This window comes from Oratosquilla oratoria, chromosome 40 (assembly GCF_046742065.1).
Source record: "Oratosquilla oratoria isolate Oo_2021 chromosome 40, ASM4674206v1, whole genome shotgun sequence".
Classification (NCBI taxonomy): Eukaryota; Metazoa; Arthropoda; class Malacostraca; order Stomatopoda; family Squillidae; genus Oratosquilla; species Oratosquilla oratoria.
Genome location: NC_134816.1, coordinates 31925451 through 31937544, shown reverse-complemented (window position 1 = coordinate 31937544; position 12094 = coordinate 31925451). Strand labels below are relative to the sequence as shown.

Below are 12094 nucleotides of genomic sequence, written 5' to 3'. Positions count from 1 at the left end.
AGAACCATTTTTTTTGTTCATCTGACATCAGATTAATTTCTGACAGTTGAAAAATAGATATATATATATTTTTAGTAATGAATGTCATGGTCATATTTAATTCATACTGCTTTCAGGTTGTAAATGGAAGTGATCTAGCACATTTTCGTTCATTTATGGATTATTTTGTTAATGTTGTTATTGAATATATACATACATGTACATGCCAAGCATTGTTAAGAAAACATGATAAAGTACTTTAGTTTTAATATTCTAAGTGTATGCCATCTAATCTCTATGTGGTACTTTTGGATATGATATATATTTTTTTTTTCGAGGCCAGACAATGCTTTCGAACACCGGCCATCCTCTATTGTGTTTGTTTGTGACTGTATCACAACAAGACGGGGTTGAGTAGTGCGATTCACTTGTCAAAAGTAAGTACTAAAATAACATATAAAAATTTGTTAGATAAGTATATACTGATGTAGGCCAGTAAGAAGCTATTGGTGTTGTAATAGGAGAAACGACGGGTGATGATATTTATCTGTATATATATCTGGGGAATCGGTTTTGGTTACATATCGTATGACAATTCGTTCCCCTTTGCTTGAGGTATACCGGTATAGGCTATGGTAACTTTGCCCTCTCGTCCCAAATAGAAAATTAACAAATACATATAAGAAAAGAAAGCGTGGTAGAAAATATGGGACTCTGGTGGGTTTACAGGCAACATGCTTCTTAAGTTCATGTGGAAATAATTTTGGGTTCAATTCCAGTATGAACTATGATCATATGATGATGTATCATGCAAACACATTTTTCACTTTTTCTTTTTTGTATTCAAAAGATTGTCTTTTCTATCGAATGGTTAGGTTAGATTAGGTTATATTTGGTTAGGAGCTATTGGACAATGAAAATTTCATACTTAATATCTGTGTTTGCATGATTGTAGAATCATAAGAATGACAGCATATCTAGCTAGGTCAATATGAAAATGGAATTCCTGATATTTGAGCTGAAGTAGTTCTCATGGGATGGAAAAAGTAGCTCTCGAGATATTGCATTTTGAATGGAATTAAATCGGGCCAATTTTTCGAGGAAATCGGGCCGAAACGTGCGGTCTGACTGATCGCCGATCAAACGTAAACAATGACGGTTTTTACTGACAGGCACAATTTTATATAAAAAATTAGCATATGGTTGCATTATTTGACCTATTTTCTATAAGATGTGTGATTTCCATGTAATTTGATCATATAATTACGTTTTTATCCTCTGCAAAATTACCCACCACAGCTACGAATTCCGTAAAATTACATGAAAATCACACATTTTAAAGAAAATAATTTGAATAATTCAATTATATGCAAGGTATTACGCTAATAACCCAATAGTAACAAACTTAATAGTGTAGTTTGATCCATACCACCAGTGATCATAGATAGCGGGCAGGACGAATCGTAGCTGTGGTCCGTAATATTACGGAGGATGAAAACGTAACTTCTCTTCGATCAAATTACATGAAAATCACACATTTTAAAGGAAATATTTAAAATAATTCAACTATAAGTCTATTACACTAATAACATAATAGTAAGAAACTTAATAGAGTGAAGTTTGGTCCATATCACCAGTGATAGATAAGATGGCGGGATGGATGTTGATGTTGTTATCCGATAATCCGACTCGATAGAAAAAAAACTAATTTAAACAACTAATTTCTCAGCTCTACCGTAACATACTGACTTTATTTTGGTATTAGAATAATCCACGATACTAGTAGTTTTGGTTCATTATGGTCAGTTGCCCGCACGATAAATTTGTTAGCTCATTTTTTACGTTGAAACATATACCAATTTTTGATCTACTGCTGAATGCAGGCCGCCATGTTTATCTAATGTTTTTATTGACCGACATGTAACTGATGATGTGAATGTTTGAAATTTATTACGATCGTAGTAAATACACTCACACAACATTTTTATTAATTAAATTTCCCGCGGTATGTAAATTTGGCCGTTTGAACGGCGTGCGCATAAAATGACGCGCTATTGTGCTCGTCATCGATGGTGGCGCCTCTGGTGGTGTTTGACCTACCTAGCATATCCTGATATTGTCCTTAATTATTATTATTGGATTATTAGTATGTTCATAGCAGCATTACTTTGTGGCAAGGTAAAGTATTTGATTGGGCAGAATGGTCTGAGGGACATAAGGAGGGGGAAATCACATATATAACAATATCAGGAAAGACCTGCCGGAAATTTTAAATAGTGACTAGTCTTTGGGATGTATTGCATCTGTAGACATGCAATTTTATCAAAATGTGGCTCTAGTAATCTTCAGTATAAGCAAAATTTACAAATTTTTGATGGTAGTAATATCTGAAAACATGACATAAAGAATTGTAAGAACATAAGAATGGAAGAGATTGCAAGAGACCATAAGGCCCACACTAGGCAGTTCCATATCCCTTACCACCTGTCATCCCTATCCATAAGTTACCTAGTCTCCTCTCAAAACAGCCAATTGTTTCAGTGCTCGCTACATAGTTACAAAGTCAAATCCATTTGTTAACATCCGTGTTTATTGACCAGTTCTTGCTTATTTCTTTCGTAGGAAACAAAGGTAGTGATAAAGGTTATATGCCAGAATATATCATGTGATCTATCCAAGTTGTGGTTGTGCATGTACAGGCACAGATACAAGGAACCCCCCCCCCCCCCCCCAACGCCCCGAGTATGGTACACTCATCTCGAGTTTGATTCTCCTTGGATAAATTTTTTTTAGTGCGAATTTATTTGTATTTTATTTGTGAATTATATATGATTTTACATACAATTACGAGCAAAACAGACTTAGGTTTCTGGACCAATCTCCAAGCAAACAGCATTATTCTTGGGGTTATAATATCAGTGTGTTTCAAGTATCGGTTATCGCTTATCGGTTTGCCCCCCCCCCCCTAACATTCCTGGATCTGTGCCTGTGCATGTATACCCCTTTACCTTCATCAGATGCAGCCCTGAGGGGCTGATACTCAGTCCCTGGACTAGGTCCAGGATATCTTTTTTAACTTCAGCTCTGTTTCTTTTATACTTTCATACAGAGAGGTTCTATTTTTATTTGGTGACATAGAAACAGTCCAACATCAATATAACACAGGCAACAGGCAAAAGGTTCTTCACAGAGATCTGTGGGAAGGTGCAAGGGCCTTTTGCCGTTTGCTGTGCTAGAGGTTTTCCACTTAGTGTAACTCGAGGCAACATTTTTATATTTCAAACCACTGGTTATTTTAATGTGATTTTATAGTGTGCTTGAGAGTTCTAGCTGTGCATGTGCATTACTAGTTTTGTTAACAGCTAAGTTGAATAGAAATATTTGCCTTTGAGAAGAGTGCCTGATAGTTTACAGTTTGACTAGAGATCTTGTTTACATTGTATATTTATGTAAGGAGATACAGAAATGATTTATTCATATAATACACAGTCATATCTAATAGACGCTATTTCAGCTTACCGTAGCCACAGACCAGTCTTTTTTTCACCAAACAATGATCATTGTCTGTCAGTAGATGTTAGTGTCATGTTGCAGTTGTGATTACACAAAGGTTTTTCCTATTTTAGAACTGTGTGGGTGGATTAGAGCCAGTGGGGTCGTCCCCACACAGAGTGAAAGATGTAAACAAGGTTGAGAGGATACAGAAGGCAGCAATCAAACTGGTTGAGAGGAGACTAAAGTCATTCAATTACCAATATTGAAAGATAGAAAAGAAGAGATGACTTGGTTACTGCATTGAGGTTGCTAAAGAGGGAAGGTTACATTGACAGAAGAGATCTCCTGATTAAGAATTGGAACACTGTAAGAGAATGGTTCTTAAACTGGGGTACCTGTACAAAGGGGTACGAGACCTTAAACCTGGGGGTACGAGGCATGATAGCCAGTGGAATGGTACTGTATATTTACCATGAGAAAGCATAATGTGCATTCATACTAAATGACATTTTTATTTTGAAATAAGAAAGTACCTTTGTTCAGTAATTGAATATAATAATTTCTCAGTGAGGTTTGTATCACTAATCCTTTTCATATGTTTGGATTGTATTTATATTGAATGGGGGTACGAGAAGATTTTCTGAGATACCAAGGGGTTTAGGCACTGAACAAGGTTAGGAACCACTGCTCCAAGAGGTCATGAAAACAGAGAGACTAAATGTCTAAAGAATGTAAACAAAAATAGATTTTCTATACAGGTGCATAAATATGGAGGCACTATGATAAGTTGAAGAATGTGGATAAAGAAGACATAGGTCTTTGTATTTACCTAGTAATATATGGGTGGGGAGCTATGCTCGTGGTGACCCGTCTTTGTATCTCTCCACATCAAGTTTTATCTTAAAATCTTGTATAGTGTTTGCACATACTGTTTTGTTGTCTAATTTGTTCCATGTATTTATTGCTCTGTGTGGGAAACTGTTCCTTTTCAAGTTTTTTCTATAACTATCCTTTTTCAATTTTTTCCGTGTCCTCTCGTTTTACTGTTTTCCCACACTAACAGGTCGTTCCTGTCTAAAACTTCCATTCCTTTCATTATTCTGTAGATAGTCAGCAAATCTCCTCTTTCTCTTCTTTGTTCCAGAGTTGGTAGGTTCAATTTGGATAGTCTTTGCTCATATGTTAGTTCAGCGAGTGTCGGTGCTAGTTTGGTTGTTGCTCTTTGTAATCTTTCTAGTTTCTTAATATTCTTTTTGGTACTGGGTGTCCAAAGTGATGCTGCGTACTCAAGTTTTGGTCTTATTAGTGTAGTTAGTATTTTCTTTATCATTTCTTCGTCCATATAAGCAAATGCCACTTTGATTGCTCTCAATAAGCTGTAGGTCTCTCCGAATATTTTATTTATATGCTTATCTGGTTTCATGTCCTTTCCAATCATCACTCCAAGATCTTTTTCATAGTTTTATTTATTTTTTCTTCCCCAATTCTGTAATCTTTTGATATTCTGTTTTTACTCTTTCCAAATTCCATTATACTGCATTTCTTAATATTGAATTTTACTTCCCACTTTTGAGTCCAATTCCATATTGTGTCCAAATCTTGTTGCAATGAGTTGCAGTCCTCTTCCGTTTTTACTTTCTTAAGTAATTTTGCATCATCTGCAAAAAAATTTATATAGCATTCCACTCCCTCATTCATGTCATTAACATATACGGCGAACATGATTGGGACACCGCTTTTTACTTCTTCTCAGTTGGAGAATTTTTCTCTAATTACAACTCTCATTTTCCTTCCAATCAAGAAGTCTTTCATCCATTCCAATAATTTTCCTCTGATGCCACCTTTTGACTCTATCTTATTTATTAGTTTCATATGAGGTACTTTTTCGAATGTCTTTTGCAGGTCCAGAAAAGCACAGTCTGCCCATCCATCTCTTTCTTGTATTGTGTCTACTAATCTTGAGTAAAAGCAGATTAGATTTGTTGTACAGGATCTCCCTTGTCTAAATCCAAATTGATTTGGGTTCAGTATAGATTTTTCTTCCAGGTATTTAACCCATCTGTTTTTGACCACTCTTTAAAAAAAATTTGCTATTGTGCTTGTTAGTGAGACTGGTCTGTAGTTAGATGGATCTTCCTTATCACCTCCCTTATAAATTGGTACAATGTTTGCTTTTTTCCAGTCCAATGGTACTTTTCCTTCTTTAAGTGAGGATTTAATTATATTGTATATTTTATCAGTTAATTGTGTTTATGCCTGACTGTTTTTGCACTGATCTTCAGATGAAGAATATTGATGTGGAATCTACCTTTTTCTGGTGCATAGATTTGTACATGTGGTATCTTGGGTGGTATAGCTCAAGCTATATGTGAACTTAAATCTAAGTATGATGATTAGAGGATAATGAGATATAGCCCTAATTGGAACTGTACATGGATTTGAAGTTAGGTACACATTGGAGAGTTTGAGAGAGGAAGACACAACCATTTCTCCTGATCTTTGTACTACAATTAGGTAAACACACACACAAACTCATCCAGAACAATGAAATTAGCAAATAGTGAACATTACAAGAATGTATGGATAAAAAAAGAAATGAGTGAAGAAGAAAAAGAAAAAGAACTTAGAAACGAAGCAAATCAAAAAAATGAAAAAAGAACTGAATCTGAAAAAAAAATTGGAGAGTGGTAGACCTGAGGCTGAGAAAATGGTATGCAAAGAAGACAGAAAAAGACGAGGAGAAAAGAAATTAGAAATAGCTTAATCCAATATAGATGGAATAACTTTAGGAATGAATGAGTTAGATGATTATCTGGCCATAGAAAAACCAGACATAATGGGAATAGTGGAAACAAAATTAAAGTGTACTCCACCACCCAATACTGTGGGACAAGGTTTGTACAACTGCAGGACAAATGATAGAAAGGATAAACAGGGTGGTGGAGTATTAATTTTGACTAATAAAGATTTAAATGTAACAAAAATAACTGAAGGAGAAAATAATGTAGAATCAATTACGGTACAAGTTGAAAGCAAACACATGATAAGTAGAAAATTTGTAGTGGTGTATGTGCCCCCAAAACAAAGTCCTGGACAGAAAGTGATCATTCTAAAATATTAGAAGATACAAAATATGAATTAACTAATATACTGAAGGACAGAGGAAATACAGTAATTATGGGTAACTTTAATTCAAAAGAAATATGTTCTGAGAAAATGACCATGAAGGGCGGAGAGGATCTCTGGGGCAACATCCTGCTCAACTTGACCATCGAATACACAATAACTCAGTGGATAAAGGAAAATACCAAATACAGAAGAGATAGAAAAACCATCAAGGCTGGATTTAATACTTACGACAGAGCCTGAAATTGTTGATAAAATTGATTACAAAACTCCGATAGGAAAGAGTGACCATGTACTAATAGAATTTGAGTTGAAAGAGCAAATAGATCAAAGCAGAAATGATAAACATAGAATAGGAAGACTAATGTACAATAAAACAAATTTTGAGAAACTAAATTTTTTTTTTCGCAATGCGAACTGGGAAAAATTCTCAAATGAAGAAACAGGGATGGAAGAGAAATGGAATATACTAAAAGAAATTTATAATGAGGGAGTGAATAAATATGTACCACAAAAAAATGGAAAGAACACACGTAAAAAGCTGGTACAACAAAAGGTGTAGTGAGGCTAAGGATAAAAGAGACAAAGCTTGGAAGAAATGGAAAAGAGACAAGAAAACAAGCAAATGGCTATTGTACATCAAACTAAAAAATGATTATGTAAAAATACGCAGAGATGAAAAGAGAAACTATGAAAAGAAATGATAGAAAAATGCAAGGAAGAACCCAAACTATTTTACAGGTATGTAAATGGCAAACTGAAGAACAAACAAGAAATAGAAAAGCTGCACCTAGGTAAATATGAATATACAGAAGAACTGGAAATGGCTTAAATTATGAACAACCACTTCAAATCAGTATTCACAATAGAAAACTCACCTAACTGTGAGGAAATAGAGAGATATCCCCCCCCCAGTGAAAGAAATAATTGTAACACAGAAGGAAATCAGCGACCAAATCAAAACCCTTGACATCAGAAAATCACATGGTCCAGATGGAATTGCAAATTGGATACTGAAAGACTGCATAGAGGAATTAACAGATAAAATATGCAATATAATCAAATTCTCACTTATAGAAGGAAAAGTGCTACAGGACTGGAAGAATGCAAACATTGTACCAATTTATAAGGGAGAAAACAAGGAAGACCCATCAAATTACAGACAGGGCTCCCTGACAAGCACAGTAGAAAAAAATTGCGAAAAGGTCAAAAATAGATGGGTTAAACATTTGGAAGAAAAAACTATACTGAATCCAAATCAATTTGGATTCAGACAAGGAAGATCATGTACAGCAAACTTGATCTGCTTCTACTCAAGATTAATAGACATAATACAAGAGAGAGATGGTTGGGCAGACTGTGCCTTTCTGGACCTACAAAAGGTATTTGATAAGGTACCACACAATAAACTAATAAGGAAGATAGAATCAATAGGTGGCATCAGAGGAAAATTATTGGAATGGATGAAAAACTTCCTGACTGGGAGGAAAATGAGAGTAGTAATTAGAGATAAATTCTCAAATTAGGAAGAAATGAAAAGTGGTGTCCCACAGGGATCAGTACTGGCCCCAATCATGTTTGCCATATATATAAGTGACATGGATGAAGGAATAGAGTGTTATATGAATTTCTTTGCAGACGATGCAAAAATACTAAAGAAGTAAAAACGGAGGAGGATTACAACTCGTTACAACAAGATTTGGAAATGGACTCAAAAGTGGGAAGTGAAATTCAACATCAAGAAATGTAGTATAATGGAATTTGGAAAAAGTAAAAACAGAATATCAAGAGATTAATTGGTGAAGTGGTAAAAAAAACTAAACTCGGAAAAAGACTTTGGAGTGATGATCAGCAAAGACACTGAATAAACATATTAATAAAATAGAGAAACCTACAATTTAGGTCAATAAAAGTGGCATTTGCCCATTTGGACGAGGAAATGATAACAAAATTTCTAACTACACTAATACAGTGAGTCCTCCTTATACAGTAATTCGTTATCCAGTAAATTCACATTTACGATATTTGGTAATTTCTACCCTCGATTCTATTTATGGTAAGAAAAATTCACAGATATGGTATCTGCTAGATATTTTGAAGAGGAAAGAGTAGGGAGAAAGTATGTCTGCCATATCCTATTATTACATGTTATAATAGGTTCGGTATACAGTAATTTAAATTTGCAGTAAGGTTTTCAGGAATGCATATGTACCATATAACAAGGATTTACTGTAAGACCAAAACTCGAGTACGCAGCAACCCTATAGACACCTAGTACCAAAAAAAAAAAAATGTAAAAAAATTAGAATACAAAGAGCAACAACAAAACTGGCACCAACTTTTTCCAAAATGACATATGAACAAAGACTGTCTAAATTAGAATTACCAACTCTGGAACAAAGAAGGGAAAGAGGAGACCTACTATCTATAGAATTATGAAGGGAATGGAAATCTTAGATAAGAATGATTTATTGAAATGGGACAATGGAAAAACAAGAGGACACGAAAAGAAACTAAAAAAAGATAATTACAGAAGATATCTGAAAAAAAAATAGCTTCCCACACAGAGTGATAGATAGTTGGAACAAATTAGAAAAAAAAAACAGTGTGTGAAAATACTATTCAAGATTTTAAGAAAAAACATGATGCTGAGAGATACAAAGACGGGTCACCATGAGCATAGCTCCTTTCCCGTATAATACAATGAAGTAAATACAACTAGGTAAATACAAGAATGCCAGCTAAATGATACAATAAACCCATAAGAGATATTTTTGGAAAATTGGGAGATTATGGTCAGTTAAAGGAAGGAGCTAAGTTGGAGGAGTGGAAAGAAAAAAGAGAGAGAGAAATAAAGGCCAGTGAAAGCAAAGAAGGGTCTTTAACCCTTAGTATATGATGATATTGATGTCTGGGTCATGAGGCGCAAATTGGTATACAAGGATGCTGATAATGACATCATGAGTATATTTATTTTGTAGCTGAGTCACCCCTGTATTTTGTGAACAGGCTCGATTGTGTCTTCTTTGGTTATCAACATTCAGGGTGAAAGAAAATGAGTACAGCTGTGACTTTATATTTTATGATGTGCATATTATGATACATCATCAAATCTTCATACATCAAGCACCCTTACACTGTGTGTAAGAATTTGACTCATATTAAAGAGGTTAAAGAATAAAGATATAGGAAAAGGATTAAGTTAGCCTCAGTATGACTTTTGGGTACCATTGTTTCAGGTAGAAGTTAGTACGATATTAATAACTTTTCTCTTATGTCAGGTTTTGAAGAAGCACCTTACCAGAGACTGTGTCAAATTAACTCCATCGGTGAGATTAATATTTCGAAAGGGTATTATTGATGAATGAGGGTGGATGCAGGCTTTGGATGGCTACCTCCCGTGTAAAGGGGAAGAATCCTATTGGTATATACTGTAAATGATAGAAAAGACATCACCATTTTGAAAGGGTTATTTGAAATTATAACCCTTTTGATGACTTATCCACAGTTGTTGTTGTTGTTGTCGTTCCCTAGACTGTCCGAGCAGTCCCGTCTCCCCAAGGAATGCCACAGCCGAAACTGGGTTTTCCCACAAATCCTTTATAGAATGTATGTTGTGTTGTTTGCGTGCATGATTGTGTATAATGCAGTCTTCCATTATGTGTTGTATGGTATGGGGTGAAGTGTCCACCACGAAAGGACAGAGTCCACCTGGCCAGACTGCGGTGCGGCCACCACCCAGCACTTCTAAGCTACCAGAAGAGACTGGATGACTGCATTGTGAACAGCTGCCCAGGATGTAACACTTATCCACAGTGAATTAAAATGCTTGGCATTAGCTGGAATGATATGTTTAGAAGTAATGCTGTGCCTCTCTGTTTCTTCTAGATCATCCCCAGATGGGCTTAATCAACTCTTTCTCCTATACTGGGAAAATCAGTAATTAATCATGTGAACATACTCTTGTTAATACAAACATGTAGTTTCACACTTTCAGGTTTGTTGTTGAAATATCTTGAGTATAGATTATGAAATAATGTAAGGTCAGCTAGTGATTGCATGATGATCACATGAGATGGACATATTTAAATTTTTAAGTAGCACAGTATGAGCAAACATTGCTTGGATGATGATCACAGGAGATTACTCTTTGTAGATACGAAAGAGTTGTCCTCATTGTGATTGCCAGAAGATTAGATTAGATTTGATAACAGTGATGCTCTTAAAGAGCAAAATGAGAATGAATTGTAAATGACACCAAATGGGGCCACAGTAGTAGGCATTATTGTTTGAACAATGAAATGAATCCATTATTGAAGGGGAATCCTACAGTTAACTAAAATTGTTTGTGTAAACTTGATTGAAACTCCAAATATTCCAGGAGGCATGTAGTTGCAGCTGAAGCCATTACTTTACCTTGTATGCTTGGACTTTGGCACAGGTAACAGCCACTGCTAGGAATGGGAGAGGAGTGGATAATTTGAATCCACAACTAAGGGAATGTAATATCAGTATGCTTCTGAATATGCTACTAGTGCATAAAGTTGAGATGAGATTTAATCCAAAGACCTCTAAAGAGGCACTACACAGCTGGATCATGTCGTCTGGTATAAGTCAGTTTGTAGCATTTGATTTCTTGCATTAAGATAGAACCAACACAGGATAAACCTGGCCACAGATTCAAACTGCCCTTGATGGAACCTCTACAGAGAAGACACAGAAGACCTCATACGCAAACAGTACCTTGACTTATGGGCCTACCAGGAGACCATTGCCAGTTACCTGGGGTTTGTGAATCCCCTGCAAGAGATACCAGGGGCCCCATTCCTGTGAGGATTCTGGCTATAACCATTGGTATGACCCAGTATTCACTCAGGACAGACAATTTTATGTAAATGAAGGCAGACTATAATCCTTAAGGTAGTTTTGATTGCCTAAGACCCTCCTGCAAGCCTGTACGTGTTCTTGAACTGCTTAAAATTGCTTGACCTTAATGGAAACACAACTAGATAACAGTTTTCTTTACAGATGTGTAAACTCCTGGAATTGTTTAGACCAGCATTTCTCAGCCTTTTATCTTTGCATAACCTTTAAAATAAATTGCATGTCTTAAGGAACCCCTGGGGGAAAACAAAACAAAAACACATATACCATATCTCTCTCATTTTAGTTTCATTGTAATGATAGGATAGATAGGATGATGTCTATATCGCATTATTACAATAAACTTTTGCGGAACCTTAGGGTTTCACAGAACCCTGGTTGAGAAACGCTGCATTAGACAGTAGGTTCCAGGGGGTAAGAGGGGTCATTTGTGTATGGTACTTATATTACTATTTTTTTACAGGCATGGCGGCACAACAAGGCCTTGACAGCTACATCGTCGGCACCTGTATGACCATGTGTCCAACAGCAGAAATCATGCTGTGAGTTATATGATCCCTGTGAAAACACTTATGTTATATGTTTGTACAGAAAAAAAAATGATGTTGAA

At 35.6% G+C, this 12094-nt stretch overlaps 1 protein-coding gene across 3 annotated transcripts in view; it reads left to right on the top strand.

Moving 5' to 3' along the window:
* The first annotated feature begins 300 nt into the window (after positions 1-300).
* LOC143020756 (SAC3 domain-containing protein 1) overlaps positions 301-12094 on the top strand; it is a 31874-nt gene continuing 20080 nt past the window's right edge. Inside the window, exons 1-2 of one of the 3 annotated variants that reach the window (XM_076177481.1) lie at positions 301-416; positions 11948-12026. In XM_076177481.1, coding sequence (XP_076033596.1) covers positions 11950-12026 — 77 coding nt within the window. In that variant the 5' untranslated portion in view covers positions 301-416; positions 11948-11949. The remainder of the gene's footprint in view (positions 417-11947; positions 12027-12094) is intronic. The other 2 variants (XR_012965928.1, XM_076177479.1) reach the window with 2 other exon arrangements.